Raw genomic sequence first — 23,672 nt, 5'->3', positions numbered from 1 at the left:
ACGTCAGACCGCGGATATCTAATTTATAGTAAATTGATAACGAAGAGCCATGTGAGGAGCTCCGAAAGGAGAATGTCTTTCTTTTTCGCATCTAAAAGATTCAGACACCTTCATCATTCGGGCCGATAAGAGCATATAAATCAACAACTTTCGTAATCCAGTATTATTCATTTTATTTATTCGATTCATGTCCAGTATTTAGAGATCACCGTAAGTCCAGTCATTTTCTGGATATTTCGGCTCACACAAAACTCATAAACTTAAACTAATGGCAATTGGCCTAGAATTTTCCTATTTACAACAGTTAGAAATCAATTTTTTTAAGCGTAACACGGTAGCCGTCGACTGACCTCGTGGAAATATGGGTATGTATCGGCATTGTATCTAATTTCATCGACGTCGACATGTTAAAACTCCTGACAATGTGAGCTATGATAATTTTGACGCACACGATGCCATATTTAGGACCCGGGCAAATTCTGGGACCAGCGCTGTAGGGAACGTAGGCGAAGGGATGACGATTCTTTGAATTTTCAGGGGTGAAGCGCTCAGGGATGAATTTCTCAGGGTCCTTCCAATACTTTGGATCTCTGTGGGTCGCATAAGGTAGCATGAATATAGAACTGCCCTTCGGAACTGTGCACGTTGCTGAAAAAAAAACATGAAGTCGAGATTTCTCTTGTCGAGATTTTGATAAATATTTGTTCTTTAGTTCAACCCGTCAGCACTCGTGTCATTTCACATGTAACGTCCTACACGGAGACAAATTACAAAAATTCCATAAAAATTACCAGAAAAAAAACGTAAAAATTACGTTTCGAAACGTAATCCGCGAACGAAGTAAAGTCAAGAAAAAGTGTGAGTCGGAACTGAAATTGTACGAATCGTCACGTAAATTCTACTATTTGGTCCGTAAAAATTAATTACCCGTCTGATGACTCATCGCTGCGGGGACAACAAGTCGTTCCGTAATTTTTCCCCAACGATCGAGAAATTTTACGGAACAGAACGTAGAAATAACTCACCAGCTTCATAAAAATTGTTGAATGTTCAAGAATTTTTTATTTCGGAGGGATAATAAGGCGGCAGGTTCCTCTAAGATTTTACTTCTTCGGGAAAGATTACGTGACAATTTCGTACTTTGTTCGGTGATGAACCCGAAAATTCACTGAACGTTTCAGATTTCTTCTCTCCCACTCCTATAAAAATTGCCGGAAAACAATTCCCTGTTGCGGATTACGTGAATTGTTCCGTAATTTTTACTGAATATTTCCCCTTTTTAGACGCACGTGAAACACATCCTATTTTTTGTAATACCCGTAATACCCGTGCGGAAAAAACCGCTTTATGCACACTACTAGGCAATCATGCGCGCTGTCGCGCGTGACCACCTTCAAGTGAGCGCTGTAACGCACACTAACATCCTCGTAGTCATGGAAATCATTGATTGATCTATCAACCAATCGCAAGGCGAATAAAAAGTTAACAATCAAAACAATCATTCATTGTCAATCAACTTTATGAAAAAGGAAACCGTTTGGAAAAGTGCACTTTTGAGGCAGGTATCACAAAATAGTATATTTCGATACAAGTGCGACGGGGTGGTAACGAGTGTGAAGTTGGCTCGGCTTCGCCTCGGGCTGCCAATCACACGAATTAAAACACTCCGTCGCACGTGTATCCGAACTGTATTTTTTATTAGTGATGTTACGCTTAGCGAATGCCGAACTGTGCCATTTTTCGTTTACTAGTAAACGAAAAGTCTTTTCGTTCACAAGTTTCGACTCTTCGTTTATTACTAGTAAACGCAAAGCCACTTTTCGACACGGGCTGAACGTAGCGACAGTGACAAAATAGTATATTTTGTTACGAGTGCAGAAAAGAGTTTTTTGGCTCGTGGGAGGTTTATAGCACTAGCCAAAAAACACTTTTCCCACGAATATCGAACCATATTTTTTATCACAATGTGTGGAAAAGGGATGTTTTAGGCCCGCGAAGCGTGCCTAAAAAGTTACCTTTTCGCACAGCGTGATGAAAAAGTGTTTTTTGACGCGCGGGAACTGTGTAACGCTCGCGAAAGTTGAGTGCTACACTCTTAAGGGTCAAAGAGCACTTATTCCACGAGTATCAAACCCTATTTTTCATTACAACTCGGAGTGTGCGTAAAATTTCACTTTATGCACAAGTCATGAAATTGTTCTTTTCTCTATGTAAAATTCAAACCCCAAATACTTACAAAGCTTCATCTCCTCAGTGATTTTGCGTGGTAAAATGGGTCCCACAGGGAACAGTCTTATTGACTCCTTAATAACCATATCAAGGTATTCCAATTTAGTTGTTTCCTCGTCAGTTACATAATCATTCTTGATTGTGCTATTTATCTCCGCTCTGACCTTATCCTTCAAACAATCAACAAGTGAATACCGCGACAAAAAAGTTCGATGCTGAAAAAGTTGTTCACGTACCTGGACTTCTGGATGCATTGCAATCATCAATAGGATCATGCAGCACAATCCCTCCACCGTCTCGAATAGCTGATGAGTAGAAAAATTGTTCATCATTGAAGGTATTTTCTCGTGGAATAATGCAACTTACACCGACAAAAAGTGTGACGATTTCGTATCGTATTTCCTCAACTGTTATGTCATTATTTCTCATCATGTGATCAACCATGTAATCAACTACGGCCAAGTGAGTGCGCTCGTCCGAATGGATGGGTTTGTATTCCTTCTGTCTCTTTTTTATCTCCTGAAAAAATCATCGTGAGGATGATAGTGAATACAGATGTGAATATTCATGATAATTGATATCCTACGTAGTCTATGAATGTGTGGGCGTCGTTCACAATTTTCGCGAACTTTCTTCCACTGTTGGTGAGATAAAATATGAAGTCTGGGTAGAGCCAGGGCCTCATCATTCTGTAGCAAACTATATGCAATCCCCTGAAAATAATTGAGTATTTATTGAATAGGACAGTAATCCAAAGCAATAGGACAGTAGACCAAATCGAATAAAATATGAAGGCTTGGGTAATTGTGCCATTATCTTGCAGGATAACTGCTTTAAAAGGAATTGTCAAAAGATCAGTTTGAGATCGCACGGAGAGAAATGTTCAGTAAAAATTATGGAACCCACAATTCACTCACCGATTACGGAATCGACTCAGAAAATTTAAGTGACGGCATCGTAATTTTTCACAGAAGATTGAGGTAACAATTACGGAACGCTCTGGAAAAATTCCGAACAGTTCCGTAAAATTTCCTACAACCACATTTCGGAATTCCGGAATTACGGAAACGATACGTAATTTTTATTGAATATTTCTCTCCGTGCGAGACATGTTCTTCAAAGAGAGTCTTTCGACGATTACTTTAACATCATCTAATGAAGTGATAATCACACAATTAACAGGACGAGATAATTTAGTAGTTTTACTCTTGAGTCAGTTTTAAGAAGGGACTGGGTTGACCCATTTGACAAGTTCCTGGCATCCCTGTTAGTGTCTCTGGAACAACGAAAAAATCAACTATGCGATCAATCACTCACTTATGAGGATACGTCAGTGAAATTTAAAGGTCTTCACTGGGCTTTGACAACCATTGAACAGTTTGTGATATGTGGCGGAATATGGGAATAACTTGGGATAATCGCGGACCCGATCGATTTTGCCCCGTATAACCACGATAAACTTAATTTTTTTGTTTTTACCTGCGAAATGCTCCTTGCGCCGTAATTTTCATACGATTTCACCTTTTTTTTTAAATGTTCGTTACACTCCAAAAAATAAAATTAAGCATCCATTTTACTTTATTCGCAATAGATTATGAACAAAAGAATTTTGAATTTCATAAATTTGTCGCATCTCTAGAGTTGGACTAAAAATTCATTGTTTTATTAGTAATTGAACATGGTAATTATGCCTAGTCTAATTTTTATGAACAAAAAAATTGCAGGTTGAAGTGAAAAGGCGGCTTCAAAAGAAAATTTATGAAATTCAAAATTCATTCATTATTCGCATATTTATTCGGGTCGGGTGGGTCGGTTTACGACACTCGAAATCTGGGTTCGGGACTATGTGTTTCTGTCGGAAAAATATCCGAATTGACTTCTAAAGGTTCGTATTTCACATTTGACGAGAACAAACATGAATAATCCCACACTGATGGTTGGGTACCCCTAAACGATTCGAAAGCTGGTGCCACCACGGTAGCAATTCAGTAGCGCAGTGATAAAACGGTACAAGTCAATTTTGACTATTGACTAGTTTTCAATGAATATCTCGGAATCTAAGGGAGGTAAAATTTTTGTAATTACATTTGTTGTCGCTCTCAATTGGCTCTACCAAAAATGTAAAGACAAAAATTTTGCTATCTCCCTTGGATTCGGAAATATTTCTCAGAAACTCAACTGGGGGGAGATAAGTCGACTTAAACCGTTTTACCACTTCGCTACTGAATTACTTTTCAATTCTCGCATTCTTCGATTTTATATTTACCAAAAGCAACATCTCCAATGCAAAATCCAATGTGATCATGCATATCAAATTCTCCTGTCCCAACTTTTTCTTGCAGACGTTTGACGACTATAGAACCTTCATAGTTGAATATTTCTGCATATCGACTAACAACAATGTTACTGTTTATTATGGGTGTCAACATTTTCTTGTGAGCTCGGTATATTGCACCTGGAAAATAGATCTTCTTCAGGGAAATGAATGACAAACATAATTACGTAAACATGATATGCGTTGGTCGAGGCTATTAGCATAACTAGATTTTTTTATAGTGATTTTCACCTTCTGAATTAATGAGGCCATTGACGACAGCTGGCTGCATCAGTTGGTAGACATCGTCTTTCTTGGTGGCCTTTGAAGACATCATAATGATCTGTCATTCAGAAAGTTCTCAGTAAATTTCCAAATAATATTCTTTTAAAAAATTACGGAAATGGGACATTAACAAACCTCAAGGTCATGGGGATCAGTCACCACAATTTTAAGAGCCGGCCCCAGCCAGAATCTAAACGTACTTGCTTTTATTTCGCGACCGATTCTTGTGAGGGTTAAAACTGTTTCTAGAATTATTCATGAGAAATTAGTTCATGATCTCTATTTTGATTTTAAGGATCTCCAAGTATTTTTTACCGTTTGGTACACGGAGAAAAAAAAAAGTTTTTGAGAAGTACGTTTGTTAACTGTATCAAGAAATTCATGACGCGAAAATTGACAAGAAGAAAATATTTCACATTGACAAATGAAACCTTTCGTCAATAGCTTTTGTACAAGAAAACGACTTCTCGAAGCAAGTCAAGGGGTTTTTAGATTAAAAAATTTCGGATTTGAGACTCAAAAATTATTGAATAAATCGATTCAACTACTCTTTGATTCAACTAGGTCTGATAAATCACTTTCTTGTTACAAATCTATTGTCCTCATCTTTGGGACAAGTACAAAAACTCTTGACGAAAGTTTTTTCCTTCTCACTGTAAGATATTTTCTTCTTATCAATTTCTGGACCATGATGTTCTTGATACAAGTAAAGGCGTACTTTTTTCTCACCATACATTAACTTTATGTTAAGTCAATTGCGTGAGAAGAATTTAAAAAAATTATGAATATTCAGCGTCATTAAAATTACATATTCCATAGAATTATTATCTTTTTAAACATTCGTTGTTTGTAAATAAATAATTGGAATTATTTAAACTCTCGAAAACCTAATATTTTTAGGCATGAAATCGATTTCTGATCAAATTGTGAATATGAATAAATCTGTTATGATTCAGACCAACTGATTTTTACAGTGGAAAATTGTTTTTTTATAAAATATTTACAGAAAGCGCTCGCAATGTTGAAAAATTGCAGTTCTAAATTATTACATGAATCTTTCTCCAAAAGTAAAATTGCTAATTTTTTTCAGATTTTCAAAATGTTTTCTAATGCTTCAACATCCAGATTCAAATTCAGACCTGAAAATTTTGAATAATAAAATCATTGTAAAATGTCCGGAAACTTATGGTCAAATGGGGCTCAAATGAAAGCTCTCATTCGACTACAAAAGTAGAAAAGCATTTCACTCGAGAAAATGTAGTCAAAGTACTTGAATAATCTCAAGAAGATACCAGTGGAACATTTGCAACTGAACAGATTTAACAAGCTGATATATTTTGGGATATCTATAGTTGAATATAATTAATCTTTAAACATGTCAGATGTAATAAAAATCCGTAGAATGAAAGATTTTCAGCATTTCGATCATATTTAAACAAATAATTTCATCGAATCAAAGTTTGAACTATTCCTCAATGAAGCTGAAACGGAGAGTCAAATAATCATACACGGAGTGAAATTTTCTAGAAAAATTCTAGTACGAGTACTGGAAAAAATCACAATCCACCGGCTGTGAAAAATTCTAGTGCTGTTAAGGTAAAATTTCTTGGTATTTCCGGTAAAATTTCAGGGGATTTCTGTGAAATTTTCACAGCAATACGGGGAAAAATTCACGTTTTCCCCAATAAAATTTCTAGTGCCGGCACTGGAATTTTTTCCTGGCCGTCACTTTGCGCCTCTTTTCCCGTGCTACCACACTGAGAGAAAAATATGATCCTTATGATTATATTCCATCATCATCGAATTATAGTCAAAAAGTCCTCAACAATTTTTCATGAGTTACGGTAACTATGGCCGGAGAAGTAATTACTACAATGGAATGTAGTCATTGCAACTATTTTATAGTTCTACTCACGATAGATTTGTCGTGCATTTTGATTTGCAAAAATTACGCTTGTGAAGTTACTATAATGTTATGTGCCGCATACAAAAAAAATCGTATCGTTCACCAAAACTGCCTCAACTATTTTCTTATTGTAAATCAAACTTCAGATTTTTCTCTCAGTGCGCTAGATCTTTTCTAAAAAATTTCTCTCCGTGAATGTACAAATGTTCTTCAAGAACACAAGAGTTTCTACGTTATAAATTATACTTAAAAACATTTCTACACAGCTGGATTCGCCAAAGGCAAATCTTCTGCTGTCGAATCTTTCGCTCGTTTCAGCTTCTTTATTCCTCACTGTTCGCCCCACAAGGATCCTAAAATGTATGCTCCACTTGGTCTTCCGAAATAACTTTCCAAAATAACGATTTTCAATTACTATCAGTTTCCCATAATGTTAATGCATTCCCAAAAAACGGAACTGTCCGTGGACCCGGTAGTGTTTTTGCAAATTCGATGAACATTGACCTCTGCCGCAAGTAATTTCTCACAGGGTTCCACCATCGTAAAGTGAATAGAATAGTCACGATTCCAACGAGGAATGCTGCAACGATCAAAACATTATGGAATAAGACCATTAGTAAAATAATGAGACCATTAGTGAGCAAAAATAATCAAATATTTCAACTCACCGAATGCAGGAGAAATAGATGAGAGCGCCGTCATTTTTGGAATGAAACTCATGGTTGATGATTCGTGAAGAGTTATTACAACAGTCATTACACGTCTATTGCTAAATTATCTTAGAATACATTCATTAAGTTATGAATGAAGTTTTTCATACCACTAGAGACGATTCAAAAATAACTAATGGCATGTTTCCCGGGGATTTATAGTTTGATCAGTAAAACGATGTGAAAGAGGTGGAAGCATTCATTACGATCCCATTCATAAATCTCAAAAACATCTTACTCATGCAATCTGAGAAGAGGTACTGCTCTATATGAAAAAATTGATATTTGTCATGCAAAAACCGATTGCAGATAGGTGAATAATGTTGTCAGATACTCCTCTTGAATTATTTATGAATTATTCATTGATGTGGCCTGATGTCCACACGTGCAATATGTAGGAGTCAAATTTGGTTCTGCACTGATAGAAATTTTTCTAAATTTCATGGATTATTTTTCTCACTCGGATTTCAGCCAATCAGAGCGCAGCATTTGAAGCTGTCAAACAGTTTTATTTCGGAAATTTCTAAAAAATTTCCGACGGAAATTCACTAGTAGCTTTTCAAATGTTTCTCATCTTTCAACGCATTTCACGTTTAATATTCTGTGTGACAGATAAACAAAAAAGTGGGTTGTAAATGTATGGCTGTATAAATGTATCCGGATGCTGTTCACTGCACTCTGCTTGGCCGAAATCCGAGTGGAAAAATTATCCGTCAAATACCACTCGTGCTTCAAAATTAATCGGATAGGCATCCACACCAATCGTTCCTAGGAAAAATCCGATAATTTTGAAGCACTAGTGCTATTACTACTGAAAATAATATGGTATTCATTCTTGTGAGAGTGATATCGAATCCGATTTAAGGGAAGAATGGTTATGAAATTTCAAGTTTTAGGTGGGATTCAAGGAAATTCGAGAATATTGAGTGGAAGTGAGACGGAAATTTCAAAACTTAATTGAATTTTCAATGGGACATGAATATTCAGAAACTAAATGACATGAATTTTCAATTTTTTCCTCAACTTTCCTGATTTTTCCCAATTTTCACGGAATAATTGAACTGAAAAATCGACTATTTTATTGATTTTCGAATCAGTCCAACAGAAAATTAATGGAATATTTGATTTTTCAATGACAAGATTTCCTGAAATTTCAGTGGAAATTAAACATGATCAAATTTTCGGGACTTGACGCGCAAAATTTAGAAAAAACCTGTTAACCCTCTACGTATATCTGTAGATCGTACAAAAAAAGATTACCAGAAAAAAAAATTCACTAGAAAAAACAATTCTATTTGATTTCTGTTAAACTTTCTATTAGTTTCTGGCCGATTCTATTGAAATGTTGCAGAGAAAATGATTTACAGAAAGAGTCAATAGAATTCGATTTTTCTATACAACTTATGCTATTGATATATTTTCTACAGAATTTCCTGAATTGAGGAGCGGAAAGAAATACCTAGTATGGCGTAAGCCACATTCGAGATGTGGTCTTTATAAGAATCATTACAATCGTTACATCACCAAATTTCTGGTTAAACAAAATCACGATTATTGGTAACAAATAAGCATTTTTATTTACGTAATGGCAATAATTTATTTTCTGTCTGGAATGATCTATGTGACATGAAATCCCAATTTTCCTTAGTTTCAACTCGTCAGGGTTAACTATCGAGCAGTAGTTCTCAATAATTCTGTCATTTTAGAAAAAGCAAAAGACATCTGATCATTACGATAAGGTGAATCGTCCAGTGTTCGAACTAACGCAATTAGAGAGATAATAATTCTTTCAGTGTAGCTGTGGACGTTCATAACTTTAGACGTCTGATACTGTTTTCAATGGATATTGTCACCCACGTATTTAGTGCTTGCCTCCACGGACAAAAAAATTTAATAGAAAAACCTATCAAATTCTTTAGAAAATTCTATTGAATTGCTATTGAACTGTTCTATTAGTTTTTGGCCGATTCTATTGAAATGTTCAATAGAAAATATTCAGTAGAAAAAGTCAATAGAATTCAATTTTTCTATATAACTTATTCTATTGAGATATTTTCTACAGAATTCCCTCGGCCCAACTTTTCCAAGTTTTTTCGTTTGATTTTCTTGATGAAAAGAAAAGAAAAATAGGATGAAAAAAAGTTGGAAAATTTGAGTCGAGCAAATTCTATAGAAAATATAAAAGAATAAGTTATATAGAAAAATCGAATTCTGTGGACTTTTTCGATTGAATGTTTTCTATTGAACATCTCAATGGAATCAGCCAAAAACTAATAGAAAGTTTAATAGAAATTCAATAGAATTTTCTAACGAATTCGATAGGTTTTTCTATTAAATTTTTTCGTGCGTGTTTAGTATGCGATCAGAGTGTAACGATACGTTTCAAAGAAATGTTTTTGGTTTGCACTTGTTCCAGTGATTCATACCCAAAAAGGTTCTAATATTTTTCCAAATAGTTTAGAATCTATATTGAAAATGTAATTTGGCTCGCTGAGAAGACTAGACGAAGGAAGAAAATGAGTAAAAAATTTTCATACAGACTATTTTGGGAATATCTTGAGAATGGATAGGTTTGAAAGAACTGATAAACCTCAGATTAAGAAATCCTAATTTTATTTTTCAAAATTACCAACAATTATTATCCATGGAAAGATCCTCAATCACTTCCACCGATTGATCACTTCACAGATGTTTATTCACAAAATCAATTCACTGCCTTTAGAGCAATTTTATAACCATCAACACTCCTTGCCGAAATATGATTATGCACTCGTAATGTTTCGTGTTTCATTGTTGTACTCAAGTGATAATTCTTCAGGACATGTGCCAGGACTACCTTGATGCAGACTATGCCAAATTTCGAGCCAGGGCAGCTTCTCATACCTCCACTGAAGGGGATGTATGCATAGGCATGACGGTCCTTTGAATTTTCTGGGGTGAATCGCTCGGGGATGAATTTCTTCGGTTTGTCCCAGAATTCTGGATCCATGTGGGTTGCGTAAGGAAGAAGGAATAGAGATGTGCCCTTCGGTGCGGTGCAGGAACCTAGAGCAAAAGTAACTCTATTTTCTCAACCCATATCGATCGCATATTTTGAGGGCTTTTTGGGAATATCTCATATATCTAAGGACTTAAAAATGGCGAAGTATCGTTATGTCAATTAACCCCTCACGGACGGAGCCCTTCTGTTACCAAGCGCAGTGTGTCCACTGATAGACCGATTCGTTTATTCCAAATAAGATTCGTTAGCTGTTAGCGAATGGTAGAGTTGAATATGACCAAATGAATATTCGTTAATATTTCACGCACCAAAAAATTTAATAGAAAAACCTATCGAATTCGTCAGAAAATTCTATTGAATTTCTATTAAACTTTCTATTAGTTTTTGGCTGATTCTATTGACATGCTCAGTAGAAAAAATTCAATAGAAAAAGTTAACAGAATTCGATTTTTCTATGTAACTCATTCTTTTCATATATTTTTTATAGAATTTCATCGGCGCAAATTTTCATTCAAGTTTTTTTCATTCTATTTTAGAGAAATTAGAGAAATTTTATCCTGATACTGATACTGTACCGGTAGGGTAAAATTTACCAACTGTTCTAGAATTTTCGTTGTTATCTACCTAAAAATTATTGGACTGGAAGGGTAAAATTTATTATGCGTCAGGATAAAAGTTCTCTAACGTTGAATAAAATTTAATCATCATATATTAATTTTTATTAAATTTCGGGATAGAAATGAAGAAACGATGACTCATGATACACTTTTATAGAACGGTAGGATAATTATTATCAAAAATTTCTCTCTGTGCAGTAGCGACTTATTTCCCAGTTGAGTTTGCGAAGAATATTTCCGAATCTAATAGAAATAGCGAAATTTTCGTAATTACATTTGTTGCAGCTCTCAATAGGCTCTATAAAAAAGGTTGTAACAAAAATTTTGCTATCTCCCTTAGATTCCCAGATATTCATTGAAAACCGGCCAATAGTCAAAATTGACTTGTACCGTTTTACCACTTCGCTACTGAATTCATGAAATTCTCCTCACTATTTCAGAACACATTAACAGTAAATTGACGTATTTGAAGAGAATTACTTAGTTTCAAATCGGCGTTGACCTTCCGGGGCATCAACGGTGCGACTGGAAAAAGTCTAATGGTCTCTCTAATGATCATATCCAGATATTTCAAATTTGCTATTTCGGTATCGGAAATGTCATCACCCGACATTACATTTGTAACCTCTTCTCTCGCTTTTTCCTGGAAAAAGGTGGTTATTAAAAATAATTCCCGGTGTCTGTTATTCACAAAAAGTAGTTGACTGTACACTGACTTGAACTTCCGGATGCATCGCCATCATCAGTAACGCAAAACAGGCTATTCCCGTCATCGTCTCGTACGACTGGAGAATAAGTACATTTTAATCATTGAGTTATAGAAATGCAAAGACTCTCAGTGATAGAGATGCAAGACCATCATTTTTGAGATCGTGTCATATGACCAAAAATGAAGATGTTGTGACGGTCATTTCACGCATTTCTATTTCTACCCAGAGATAACAATGATAAGTTGAAGAAATGAATGCATAAATAACATACGGCGACAAAAATAGTAATCATTTCGTAGCGAAGTTCCTCGTTCGTCCAGTCTTTATTTTTCATTTTGTGGTCTATCAGAAAATCCAAGAGCGAGAGTCTCGCTGTTTCTTCTGGACTTCGGCTCTTGTAATGTTGTTGTTTATCAGCAATCATCTGAAGGAATTGAATGACTGTAAGAGAGACCGGGGCAAAATGAGACTGTGAAATACACGCAAAAGCAGTCTCATTTGGCCTCGGTCTCCCCTATTAATAATTGAAAGATTCAATATATTGTATACGGATCATTTTTTTGGCAACACTTGCGAGTCTTCTCTGCACCTACATTGTCCAAATAGTTATGAGCTTCTTTTACAATCTTGAAATACTCCCTCCCCCGTTGAGTCAGGCGAAACAATATATTTGGGGCCAACCAGGGTCTCATCATTCTATAATATACTGAATGTAAACACCTGCAAACAAAATCTAGATTGATATGAATTCAAATGTTTCATAAAATAATATAGTTATTTTCAGTGGCAAAGTGATGAACGGCAATAAATTACGATGAGACTGTCTTTAGACTTACTAACCGTCATCATTTGTGGACGTCCGCATGAAAAGGGACCACCCTGTCGATATGGTCTTGTATATGCTCTGATAATATTGATAATATTCCGCACATTTTGAGCCCAAAATGATCTTCATAGGGTCAAAAATGACGTCGTTGGAGAAGATGGAAATAGTATATTTCGTAACGAGTGCAAAAAAGAGTTTTTTGGCGAGTGGGAGGTTTATATCACGAGTCAAAGGTGAGTGATATAATCCCACGAGCTAAAAAACATTTTTTCACGAGTTACGAACAATATTTTTCATCAGAATGTGGCGGAAATTGGACTTTTAGGCACGCGGAGCGTGCCGAAAAGTTCACTTTTCGTCACAGCGTGATGAAATAGTATATTTCAGCACGTGTGGGGCAATTTCGTCTTTAACGTGTGTGGGGTTTACAGCATGAGCCGAAGGCGAGTGATGTAACCACACACGTTAAGGACGAAATTTCCCAACAAGTACTGAACAAAATTTTATGTCACGAAGCCTGAAACCGGCTGAATTAGACACGAGACGCGAAGCGTCGAGTGTGTAATCCAGCCGGTTTCAGGCATGAGTGGCATAAAAATAATTTAACATTGGTGCGAATGAGAGTTGCTGACACAAAAACGTGATTATCTCGAAAACTAGAATCGACAAAGTGGTCCTTTTTCATGTGGACGTCCACATTTGACTACTGACATTATACACGGAGAGAATATAAAATTAAAAAATACTATGTGAACGTTGTAATCGAGGACCATGCCAGAAAAACTTTAAGGACCGGTTGCACTAAGCCCTGTTGACCAAATCAATAGGAATTCGTTGTAGAGTGATATCACTCTACTATCATTGGCAGATAGTGATGATACATCGATTTTGGCAAATAGTGATGATACCACGTTTTTTGGTGAAATACCTTTGATGAACTTTTGATCAAAATTGATCGGCAGATTATTTTAATTTATTCCGATCCGTTACTAAGGATTTCCTTGACTGAGCTTGGTGCAACCGGGCTTTCAATGAGATTTATTTTAGCCGAATTTCTGCAATATACAACTTTATTTTTATCATTTAACATTGTCATTTCTGGCGAAGAAAACAGTATAAAAAACACAAACGAAAAATAATTCTCAAAAATCTTGAAAACGCTCGATTTTTTAAAACCAATTTTTGCTATTGAACAATGAGAAACTTCTCAAATTACTCGAATCGTATGAATCTTTATTGTGTTGAACTGTGATTTTTTTAATGATTTAAAACTCTACTCTCACTAATTTTTTTAATGGACTCCATCATATTTAAATTTTATCACCCGTACTTCTTCATTCAGCACGTCATAGTTTTTTCATTTGTTTTCCGAATTACTATGTTAAACAGTAAATTTTCGAGTGTACCGGGTATCGCCTTGCGTTCGGTTTCTCATATTAAAAATTCCTATGTTCCCACAGTGAAGAATAATTTCATATTCTTTCCGTTTAGTGCAATTTTATTACGTTTGAGTCAGCAAGAGGAAGATACTGGGCTCTCCCAATTGGGCAGTTGCCGGAATTCCAAATAATGATTCTGAAAATAAATGAATGGTAATTGAAAGATTTCGTGCGATCCACGTGGTTGTACACTGAGAGAAAAATCTGAAGTTCAATTTACAATAAGAAAATAGTTGAGGCATTTTGGTGAACGATTCAATTTTTTTTTGTATGCGGCACATAACATTATAGTAACTTCACAAGCGTAATTTTTGCAAATCAAAATGCAGTTAAACTAACCAAAGTTCAAAAGTAACCACGACAAATCTATCGTGAGGAGAACTATAAAATAGTTGCAATGAGTACATTTCATTGTAGTATAATTACTTCTCCGGCCATAGTTACCGTAACCCATGAAAAATTGTTGAGGACTTTTTGACTATAATTCGATGGTGATGGAATATAGTCAGAAGAATTATATTTTTCTCTCAGTGTAATTAGAAGATCGTATTCAAAAAGGAAAGTTTTTTTTGACTGCTAATCGATTCATCAACAGTTATGCGTCGTACAAATCAGATTGACTTATCCGCGTCACCTTGGATCCTCATCTCTTAAAAATCTCATCTAATAAAATTTCATACACAACTCCAATTTCCACTGACTATAAAGTCGTGGGTTGTTAGAGTGAGACTTTTCATACGTTGAAAATCGATTATATAGATCTGAAAACGAATAATTAGTGCAAAAAAAATTTTTTTTATTGTTCGTCTGCCCGAAAACGCTTAAAATGCTAAAAACAGTCCAGGGCCTCCAATTTTTGAGCAACAAAAATTTTTTTTTTTCAAAATTTTTGGAAAAATGTGTGGAACAACAATTACGAGCCAGTTTTTTGGAATTCGACTCCTACACACGCACTTTTTCCCCGATATAGTGTGAAAAAGTACTCAAAATCGAGTTCGCTCCGCGATTACTTGACTTGTTCGCTCATTTTTCTCCAATTTTTTTCTCCGTCTAATATTCTATTTTATCCCAAGGTCCATTTTGCCCCACTTTCCCGCTTCACCATGCTCTCCCCTCTCTATTGAATGGACTCAAAAAAGTGGTTAATTTAAAAATTAATCACTCATGTAAAGACTTTTTTCGAGGGGAGATAATTTGCTGCCACGAAGATGATTTCTTGTAGGTTTGATTATTACCGGGTAAATTATGAAGAATAATCAATGAGCAATATGTCGATACAAACCTGTTCTATGACCCCTCTACTTGGATCATATTAATACATTATTCCTCATAATTTGTTTCGATTAGATAATAGGAAATTTGAAATGCATCGATTTTTTAAAGGAAAAAATTCTGGCATGAGATATATCGTCGGCGATGTTGGACCCAACGATGAATCGAAAAATCGTTCGGTCCGACATTTTCCAAATTTTCTACTTGAATCATTAACATTGATTAATTACCAAAAACAATGTCACCCAAGCAAAAATTGAGATGATCGTGGATATCAAACTCTCCAGTGTCTACCTTCTTCTGCATCAGCTTTACAAGCACACGTGACTAGTGATTAAATATTCCAATATATTTTCCCATCACAGTATTTCCATTTATCTGTGGCATCATCAAATTCTTGTGGGTTCGGTAATATAAAGAGGCTGTGAAAGGAAAACAGGACAGTAGATTTTCGGATTTACTCACATCAAATTTAACAAAAAATTCGTAAATATTCAACTTTGAAAAGAGACATGCATTCATGCGTGGGTCCATAGATGGTACAATGAGAAAAAAAAATTCGATCAGTGTGGCTCATGGCTCGAAAATTCCCAAAAAGAAAATGTCTTAAACTGAAAAAAAAACTTTCGTAAAGAGATTTTGCACTTCTCGCAAAGATGAGGCTAATTTTTTTATGCGAAGAATGTGATTTCTCAAGCCGAGCTTAATTGAGTCAATTAATTCGATAGCTTTTTAGTTTCAAATCCCAAGTATTTCAATGCAAAAAGTGTAACCCGTTTAGAGTGGCGCAGTAAGTCCATTGGTTCATATGCTTAAGGCCAGAGCGATGTAAAATAACGATTGAAAAAAATGGAAAAACCACTTGACTTGATTCGACATGTTCACGCATGAAAAAATTCAATATAAAACCTAGCGAATTCGCTTGAAAATTCTATTGGAATTCTATAGGAATTCTATGGGGTTTCTACAGGACTTCTATTGGAATTCTATTCTAAAATTCTATTTGGCGCCGATTCTATTGGATATTCAATAAGAAACAGGTAATATATTTCGAATTTCTGTTTGAATTTTTCTGTTAGATTTTTTCTATTAGAATTATTGGTCACAAATTTACCAAGTTATTTCCGCTGGATTTTGTTTTGTTTTGCATTGCAGAATCCGAGTGTAAAAAACTTGGAAAATTGATGCCCAAGCATTCTTATAGTTTTCTATAAGAATGCTTTTTTAATTAAAAAGATACGTAATATAAGAATGATTTTTTAATCTCAAGAGAAAAATTCCAACAGAAATTTGAAATCTATTGACTTTTCTTATCGAATATTCAATAGAATCAGCGCAAAAAACAAATAGAATATTTCGATAGAATTCCAATAGAAATCCTGTAGAAACCCCACAGAATTCCTATATAATTCCAACAGAATTTTCTAGCGAATTCGCTAGGTTTTCTATTGAATTTTTTCATACGTGTTGCTTCCCTGTGGTAAACCAATTGATCTCATCTATCGGATCAATACAAAATCTCTTGACGAAAATTTTTTATTCTCGTTAGAAGATATATTTTTATGTTAATTTTCGAGTCATGAGTTTCGTTACAGAACTGAAGACACACTAGTAAAAAAAAGTTTTTTTTTCATCAATGCACTTTTCTCAGCGATGTGAATACCTGGTGCATTAATGAGGCCGTTTATCACAGCCGGCTGCATAAATTTATAAACATCATCCTTGTCCGCAGCCTTTGTGGACATTAATGCGATCTGAAGGACAAAAAGTACAGGTGATAAATCCAATAATAATCAATTTTTTCATTCACAACACTGAAGATCAAGGTCTCACCTCAAGATCTTTGGGATGACGATGATCTTGACGACACTGGGCCCCAACCAAAATTGGTAGAGTCTAGAGTGTATCTGCTGGCCAATTCTCGTGAGAGTATTTACAGTTTCTGGACAAGAATTTTATTCATGGAGAGCCAATTCAGTAGTGACGCGGTAAACCGAGTTAAGTCGATTTTGACTATTAGCCAGTTTTTGCTGAATATCTCGGAATCTAAGAGAGATAGCAAAATTTTTCTCATGACTTTTTTTATAACGCTCTATTGGCTCTACAAAAAAGGTCATGAAAAAAATCTTTCTATCTCTTTTAGATTCCGAGATATTCGTCAAAAACTAGCCAATAGTAAAGATCGACTTAACCCGGTTTACCGCTTCGCTACTGAATTGAGAGATGTGGTCGCGTGTGAAAGAAGATAATAGCCAGTAAAATAGTAGGCAGAGTATTTCATAAATATTTCAAAAGCTATTAGGTTCAAGAGAATATATCAGAACGTTTTTTTGGTAAAGATTTTTTTGCCATTACAGCTTTAATTGTTTTTTCGATGCTGAACGATAATTTTATTGGTGCTACGCAATAATTTTTCCAAGGGTGCAAATTGTGACGCGTTTATTGTGCGAGCACATGAATTGTTCTGGAAAATTTTTCTCAGTTTGGGCTGTTTCAAATTTCTTAATTTAAGGTATATCCGAAGACAATCGCACCCAAAAGTTAGTCCCTATGGAAAAAAATGGGCTGAAGTGTTTGCACGGCGAGAAATGTCCAGCAAAAATTACGGAACTCACAATTCACTCACACGGAGAGAAATATTCAGTAAAAATTACGGTACTCACAATTCACTCACCGATTACGGAATCGATTCAGAAAATTTAAGTGATGGTATCGTAATTTTTTACAGGAGATTCAGATAAAAATTACGGAACGCTCCGAAAAAATTCCGTGACAGTTCCTTAAAATTTCCTACACTCACATTTCGCTCCAGAATTACGAAAAAGATACGTAATTTTTATTGAATATTTCTCTCCGTGCACCGATTACGGAATCGACTCAGAAAATTTAAGTGATGGTATCGTAATTTTTCACAGGAGATTCAGGTAAAAATTACGGAACGCTCTAGAAAAATTGCGTGATGGTTCCGTGAAATTTCCTACAACCACATTTAATTTCGGAATTACGGAAAAGATACGTAAGTTTTATTGAATATTTCAACAAATAACCAATCCCTGTGACTATATGAACGTTTAAAAATTGTTTTTTCTCCCGCAATTATAATTTTTTAATTATAAAACTACTTCATTGACTAAGCAATGATCCCGTCGATAAAATAGTTTCATAGATAAAAATTAATAATTGTAGGAGAAAACTCCATTCTAAAAGTTCATATAGACCAGGGGTTTCTCCCCTCGTGAGAAAAAAATTCTTCTGTTGGAAATGATTCATTTTCTTTTGGAATTTTGGTGAATTATGTTGTTCTAAAATCACTACAATGTGTTACACACTTCCGTTAAAAACGTAAATTTGTCTTTATTTTCTCGATTATCCAGACAAAGGTAATTAACGAAAAATGACGCGCTGCGGCGAAAAATGTTCACAATCTGTAGATTTTCTACTCACTATCAGTTTCCCATAATAACAAGATATTTCCGAAAATCGGTAGTCGCGCAGGTCCAGGTAAAGTCATAGCGAATTCCACAATTCTTGATTTCTCTCTCCAAAATTCGTGGCTCCACCATCGTAATCCCAACAAAATCACAATAGTGGTGATTAGAACACCTGAAGCAATGATGGGCTATCAAAACTATCACGCAATATATATATTATCATTGATTTCATCTCACCAACTCCAGGAGAAATTGATGGGAGAATCCCAAAACTGTTGATTGACGTCATTTTTCATGAATATAAACAATCAAAAGATTTGTTATTATTGGAATTATGAAGTACAAAGTCACTTCTTCAGAGAACTACGAAGAACTGGTAGATCAAACCGGTCTAGATCACATTTACTTGAGACAAGAAATTTTTCCTCAATCGCTTAATTCGCATGCACAAAAAAATTTAATAGAAAAACCTAGCGAATTCGCTAGAAAATTCTATTGGAATTCTTTAGAAATGCTGCTGAGATCCTATTAAAAGTCTAGGGAATTCTCATTAAAATTCTGATTGTTTTTGTGCAGATTCTATGAGATATTTGATAGGAAAAAATCAATAAATTTCAATTTTTCAAAATGAATATTTTCTTGGAATTTTTTCTATAAAAATACTTAGGCAGGAACTTTCCAAGTTTTTTCAGCGGAAAAAAACTTAGAACATCCGTGCCCAATAATTTTAATAAAAAACATCTCAAGAGAAAAATTCAAACAGAAAAATCGAAATTTATTGACTTTTTTTAATCAAATATCTAGCCGAATCTGCACAAAAAACGAATAGAATTTTCTAGCGAATTCGCTAAGGTTTTTCTATTGAATTTTTTCATACGTGGCGTAGTGGGGGTGAAGGAATTCCCGGAATTCCATTCTTCTACTGTCCTTAAGGTAGAATCTCACTGCAGAATCTCACTGTAGATCACCGGGGGAGGGGTGGGGGGTGAAATGGAAGTCTTATTGTTCTCGAGCCCTGATTCAATCGCTGAGTACGAAATTTTCCAAATTTCAAGTCACTATTTAAGTGTGCATTTGAACATTTTTTGAATATTGATTTTATTTATCAGATTGATTGGTTTTCTTCTCATCACCTGCGGGTGTCAAATAATTTTTATTGGATGTTTTTCTAATTATTGAAATAATATTATAATGCGTTTCGAGTTGGTCAACCTGTCGAGTGTTTTCTCTCTCTCTCAGTTCCATGGTCCAACCCGCACCTTTCCCATGATGGTCACTGACATTCGAATCACGCGCCTGCGCGTGAGGGCATAATTGCCCCGAAACTCATAATTTTCCGAAATATTTGTTCAAATAATTTTCTTATGAAATCTGAAGAAAATCTGAAACTTATACGTGTTCTCAAGAAAGATTTCATTTATCACCCACTAGTTTTTCCTCAATAGTTCATTATTTTTTTGGGTGAAAGGAAATTTCCCTAATTGAGAGTGGGGTAACCTCGGAGCTTGCAGCTGGAGGGGTTCCAGAAACATCAAAATTTCATTATTTTTGACGTGGATACGTCTATGGTTTCAATATGGGGAGTCATTTTGGGACACGATCCTTATGTGCAGCGCCATCTATTGGACTTCTAGAAAATTCTAGACATTTCGAGGTAATTCGAGAAGTTTCTTGAAATTTCGAGGAAATTCAGTGAGTTTCTAGAAAATTCGAGGGAATTCAACGAGTTTCTAGAAAATTCGAGAGAATTCAAGGAGTTTCCAGAAAATTTGAAGGCATGCCAAGAGTTTCCAGGAAATTCGAGAAAGAAGGAAAGAATATGGACGTATCCACGTACAATTACAGCTGTATCGCAGATACAGCCGCCTGCAATTTTTTTTCCTGAAACTGAGATCTGAAGAAAATGTACAAGAAAACGCGGCTGTGTGGCGCACTTGGTAGAAGCATGAGATTCACAACCTCAAGCTCCCAGGTTTGAGCCCCGGCCGGGCCAAAATTCCACACCAATTTTTCATCACAATTTTCCACATAATATTCAACTGAAAATTCAAGACAATTTTCAAACCGAATATTCCACGGAATTTTCAACTGAAAAATCCACTCCACATTCAACATTCCCTGGCTGAAGGCCCTCGGGCGATGGCCGCGTTGGCAAGTTAACCCTTGCAACGAAAAACCGGTGAAATTTGAATTTTTTTGTACAAGAATTTTCAATGATGCAGCATACTTAGAAATTTCTCCCATGAATTTTTCAATTTTTTTTCACTATTTTGACTTTTCAACCGAAACTCCTTAAAAAACTTCATGACCAGTTTTATTTGTCAACTTCCAGTCTCCTTCAAGCATCAAAGCACGTCACAGACGCACTCTACCTCAAAAAGACACGATCCACATTACTATTCATTTAAACAAATCACTCTAAGATGCGAAACGTGCAAAGCCTGTATGTATTTTCCAATTAATTACTAAAGTTTATTCAACCTACGTTTTCTCATGATCTTTCCGTAGACATTTAGAACATCCATGTTACCTAGATATGTAAAGATTATTTGGCTGAATAAACATGTTTGTTATTTTAAAAAAAGCGCAGTGACTAAGTTCGGTGGATCACATGCTCGACGTCCCAGGTTCAATGCTCGGGCGAGGAGAATGGTGAGATCTAATCATCCTATTCTAAAAAGAACATACACTTAAAGTCGATAACTATCGATATCTCGCAAGTCTGTCACGCTTATTCCTCATTGGTTGCAGTCATCTGAGGCGGCAAATTTAATTTATGATTAATTTAATTTTGAGATTTTCAATTATGATTGTTACAATTAACACGCGCGATAGCGCGCGTTCAGTCTCGTTTACCTAAAGTCTTGATCAGATTTCACAGTTTACTCAAAACTGAATCAGAGCAATTTAATAATCATACAAAATATGAACTCAAAACTCTCTCTTCAATCTCTTGAATTTTCGTCAAGAGATTTTGAACTGACCCGAAAGATGAGGGGCAATTGGTTTACAGCAAGAAAGTGACGTCTCGAATGCAGTCAAGTGGTTTTAGCATTTTAAAAAATCACTATGTTGCATCGCTTTGATTCGATTTTGCGTTTACTGCGAAATCTGTTAAACACTTTAAGGATATCTAAGTACTTTGGCTATTTTTTCTCCAGTGCAGTGCTTTTCTACTTTTGTAGTCGAACATCAGAGCTTTCATTTGAGCCCCATTTAACCCTAATTCTCCGGACCATTTACAATGATTTTATGATTTAAACTTTGCAGGTAATATTTGTAATAATCATTAAAAAAACAAATATGACCAACGCAGAAACAGAAAAGTAAAAAATATCGATCATTCATTTACTGTCCTTCATGTTACTCCGCTATCCCATTTTACCCCCTCTCCCCTAGTGAATTCAGTAGCGAAGTGGTAAAACGGTTCAAGTCAATTTTGACTATTGGTCAGTTTTCCATGAATATCTCGGAACCTAAGGGAGATGGCAAAATTTTTGTCATAAACTTTTTTGTAGAGCCAATTCAGATCTAGAACAAATGTAATTACGAAAATTTCGCTATCTCCTTTTGATTAGGAAATATTCCTCAAAAACGTAACTGGGAGATGAGTCGACTTAAACCGTTTTAACACTTCGCTACTGAATTATAACAGTATAATTTTTTTACGACTCCATTATGTAGAAACTCCTCGAAAACTTTTACGGTTCCCCCTGTCCCTCAGTTCTCATGCGCGCGTTTTTATTTCAAAACACCCCCAGTGTCTGTCCACACGTCCACCCCTTCGGATCCCTCGAGTAACTTCGAAGTTTCAAATTCCGCCATTGGAGTCAATACAATAAGAAAATCGGGGATTGGTTAATGAAGTGGTGAAACCTTGAATCGGTAGTTTTGTTCGTGCTAATTATCAAATCACAGTAATAGTTCCGAAAGAAAACATAAGAACAATTAAGGATAGTAATTTTTACCCAAATCGGTACCTTAATTCGAGTAATCATGCTCATCAAAAATTTTTCGTTGGAATTCTCATCAAAACTGCTGGAAAAAGTTCAATAAGTCTAGCAAAAATTTGAATATTCCAAGAGGAAATTCTGAGTGATACAGTGCTAGGGTCATTCCATTTTTTATTAGATTTCTGGTAAAAAAAAAATCCTGGTACTTCATGAGTGGAAGTCGAGGAGCCGTTTTTTCGAGGAATTTTTCTGTGTGGAACGTTTCATCCTGAATGCACTCATTACCCCTCTTATTAATGAGTAGTTGACAAAGCCAATTAATATCTAACAAATAGTCTCATCAACGAGTGGTTTTAACAAAAAATTTCGAAGCAAAAACAAAAATTTTCCGGACATTATCCCCTTGTGTTAGGCATTTTCCAGATATTTGAATAAAGACTAATCTCAAACTAGATCACTCCACTAATTAATCGACTTCCCAGTGAAAGGATAAAAATCGCAATTGATAAAATGTGATTCAATGAGTAAAACTCCGTTCCAACATACGAAAGACATTGAGATTCAAATAAAATGATATAAAAATTGACATTTAATTGCTTAATAAAGTGGTGAAATCTTGAATCGATATTTCTGTTTCTGTTAATTACCAAATTACACTAGTAATTCCAGAAGAAAACATGAGAACAATTAAGGATAGTAATTTTTACTCAAATCGACCCCTCAATTTGAGTAATCGGGCTACACACGTGTTGTAGGAATTCTCACCAAAATTGCAGTAAAACAATTCAATAAGCATGAGAAAGATTCGAATATTTCAAGAGCAAATTTAGCAGAAAACTTTATAATTTGTACTACAGAGTTATCGCATTTTTTATTAGATTTCTGGTAGAAAAAAATTCCTGATAGTTCAATACACTTTATAAGTGGAAATTGAGGAGCAATTTTTTCGGAGAGTTTTTCTCTGTGTGGTACATTTTAT

The 23,672-nt window shown here is 35.3% G+C and overlaps 2 protein-coding genes across 5 annotated transcripts; both read right to left on the bottom strand.

The window, feature by feature from the left end:
• Window positions 1-175: 175 nt before the first annotated feature.
• On the bottom strand, window positions 176-7,544 carry LOC107039829 (cytochrome P450 4C1). The gene is made up of 11 exons (XM_015259654.1): window positions 7,403-7,544; window positions 7,150-7,314; window positions 4,964-5,073; window positions 4,796-4,886; window positions 4,496-4,684; window positions 3,436-3,505; window positions 2,816-2,942; window positions 2,596-2,748; window positions 2,466-2,534; window positions 2,237-2,399; window positions 176-648 (listed from the first exon to the last, which is right to left on the bottom strand). Exons 1-11 carry the CDS (start codon window positions 7,488-7,490, stop codon window positions 305-307), a joined length of 1,569 nt encoding a protein of 522 aa, XP_015115140.1. The 5' UTR covers window positions 7,491-7,544; the 3' UTR covers window positions 176-304.
• A 2,496-nt stretch (window positions 7,545-10,040) lies between these two features.
• LOC107039826 (cytochrome P450 4C1) lies at window positions 10,041-19,108 on the bottom strand. 4 transcript variants are annotated; one of them, XM_015259649.2, is made up of 11 exons: window positions 18,978-19,108; window positions 18,754-18,928; window positions 17,143-17,251; window positions 16,973-17,063; window positions 15,540-15,731; window positions 14,104-14,173; window positions 12,366-12,492; window positions 12,044-12,196; window positions 11,779-11,847; window positions 11,543-11,705; window positions 10,041-10,489 (listed from the first exon to the last, which is right to left on the bottom strand). In XM_015259649.2, the coding sequence occupies exons 5-11, from the start codon at window positions 15,613-15,615 to the stop codon at window positions 10,149-10,151; spliced, it is 999 nt and encodes a 332-aa protein (XP_015115135.1). In that variant the 5' UTR covers window positions 15,616-15,731; window positions 16,973-17,063; window positions 17,143-17,251; window positions 18,754-18,928; window positions 18,978-19,108; the 3' UTR covers window positions 10,041-10,148. The 4 variants fall into 4 exon arrangements, with proteins under 4 accessions (XP_015115135.1, XP_015115134.1, XP_015115136.1 ...); XM_015259648.2 differs by having other exon boundaries at window positions 18,754-18,912; XM_015259650.2 differs by having other exon boundaries at window positions 18,754-18,912; window positions 18,982-19,108.
• Window positions 19,109-23,672: the final 4,564 nt, after the last annotated feature.

The sequence above is a fragment of the Diachasma alloeum genome, unplaced genomic scaffold (genome assembly GCF_001412515.2).
Source record: "Diachasma alloeum isolate Michigan unplaced genomic scaffold, Dall2.0 Dall_scaffold_00308, whole genome shotgun sequence".
Lineage (NCBI taxonomy): Eukaryota > Metazoa > Arthropoda > Insecta > Hymenoptera > Braconidae > Diachasma > Diachasma alloeum.
The sequence above is the reverse complement of the archived record's forward strand: the minus strand, read 5'-3'. Positions and strand labels throughout refer to the sequence as shown.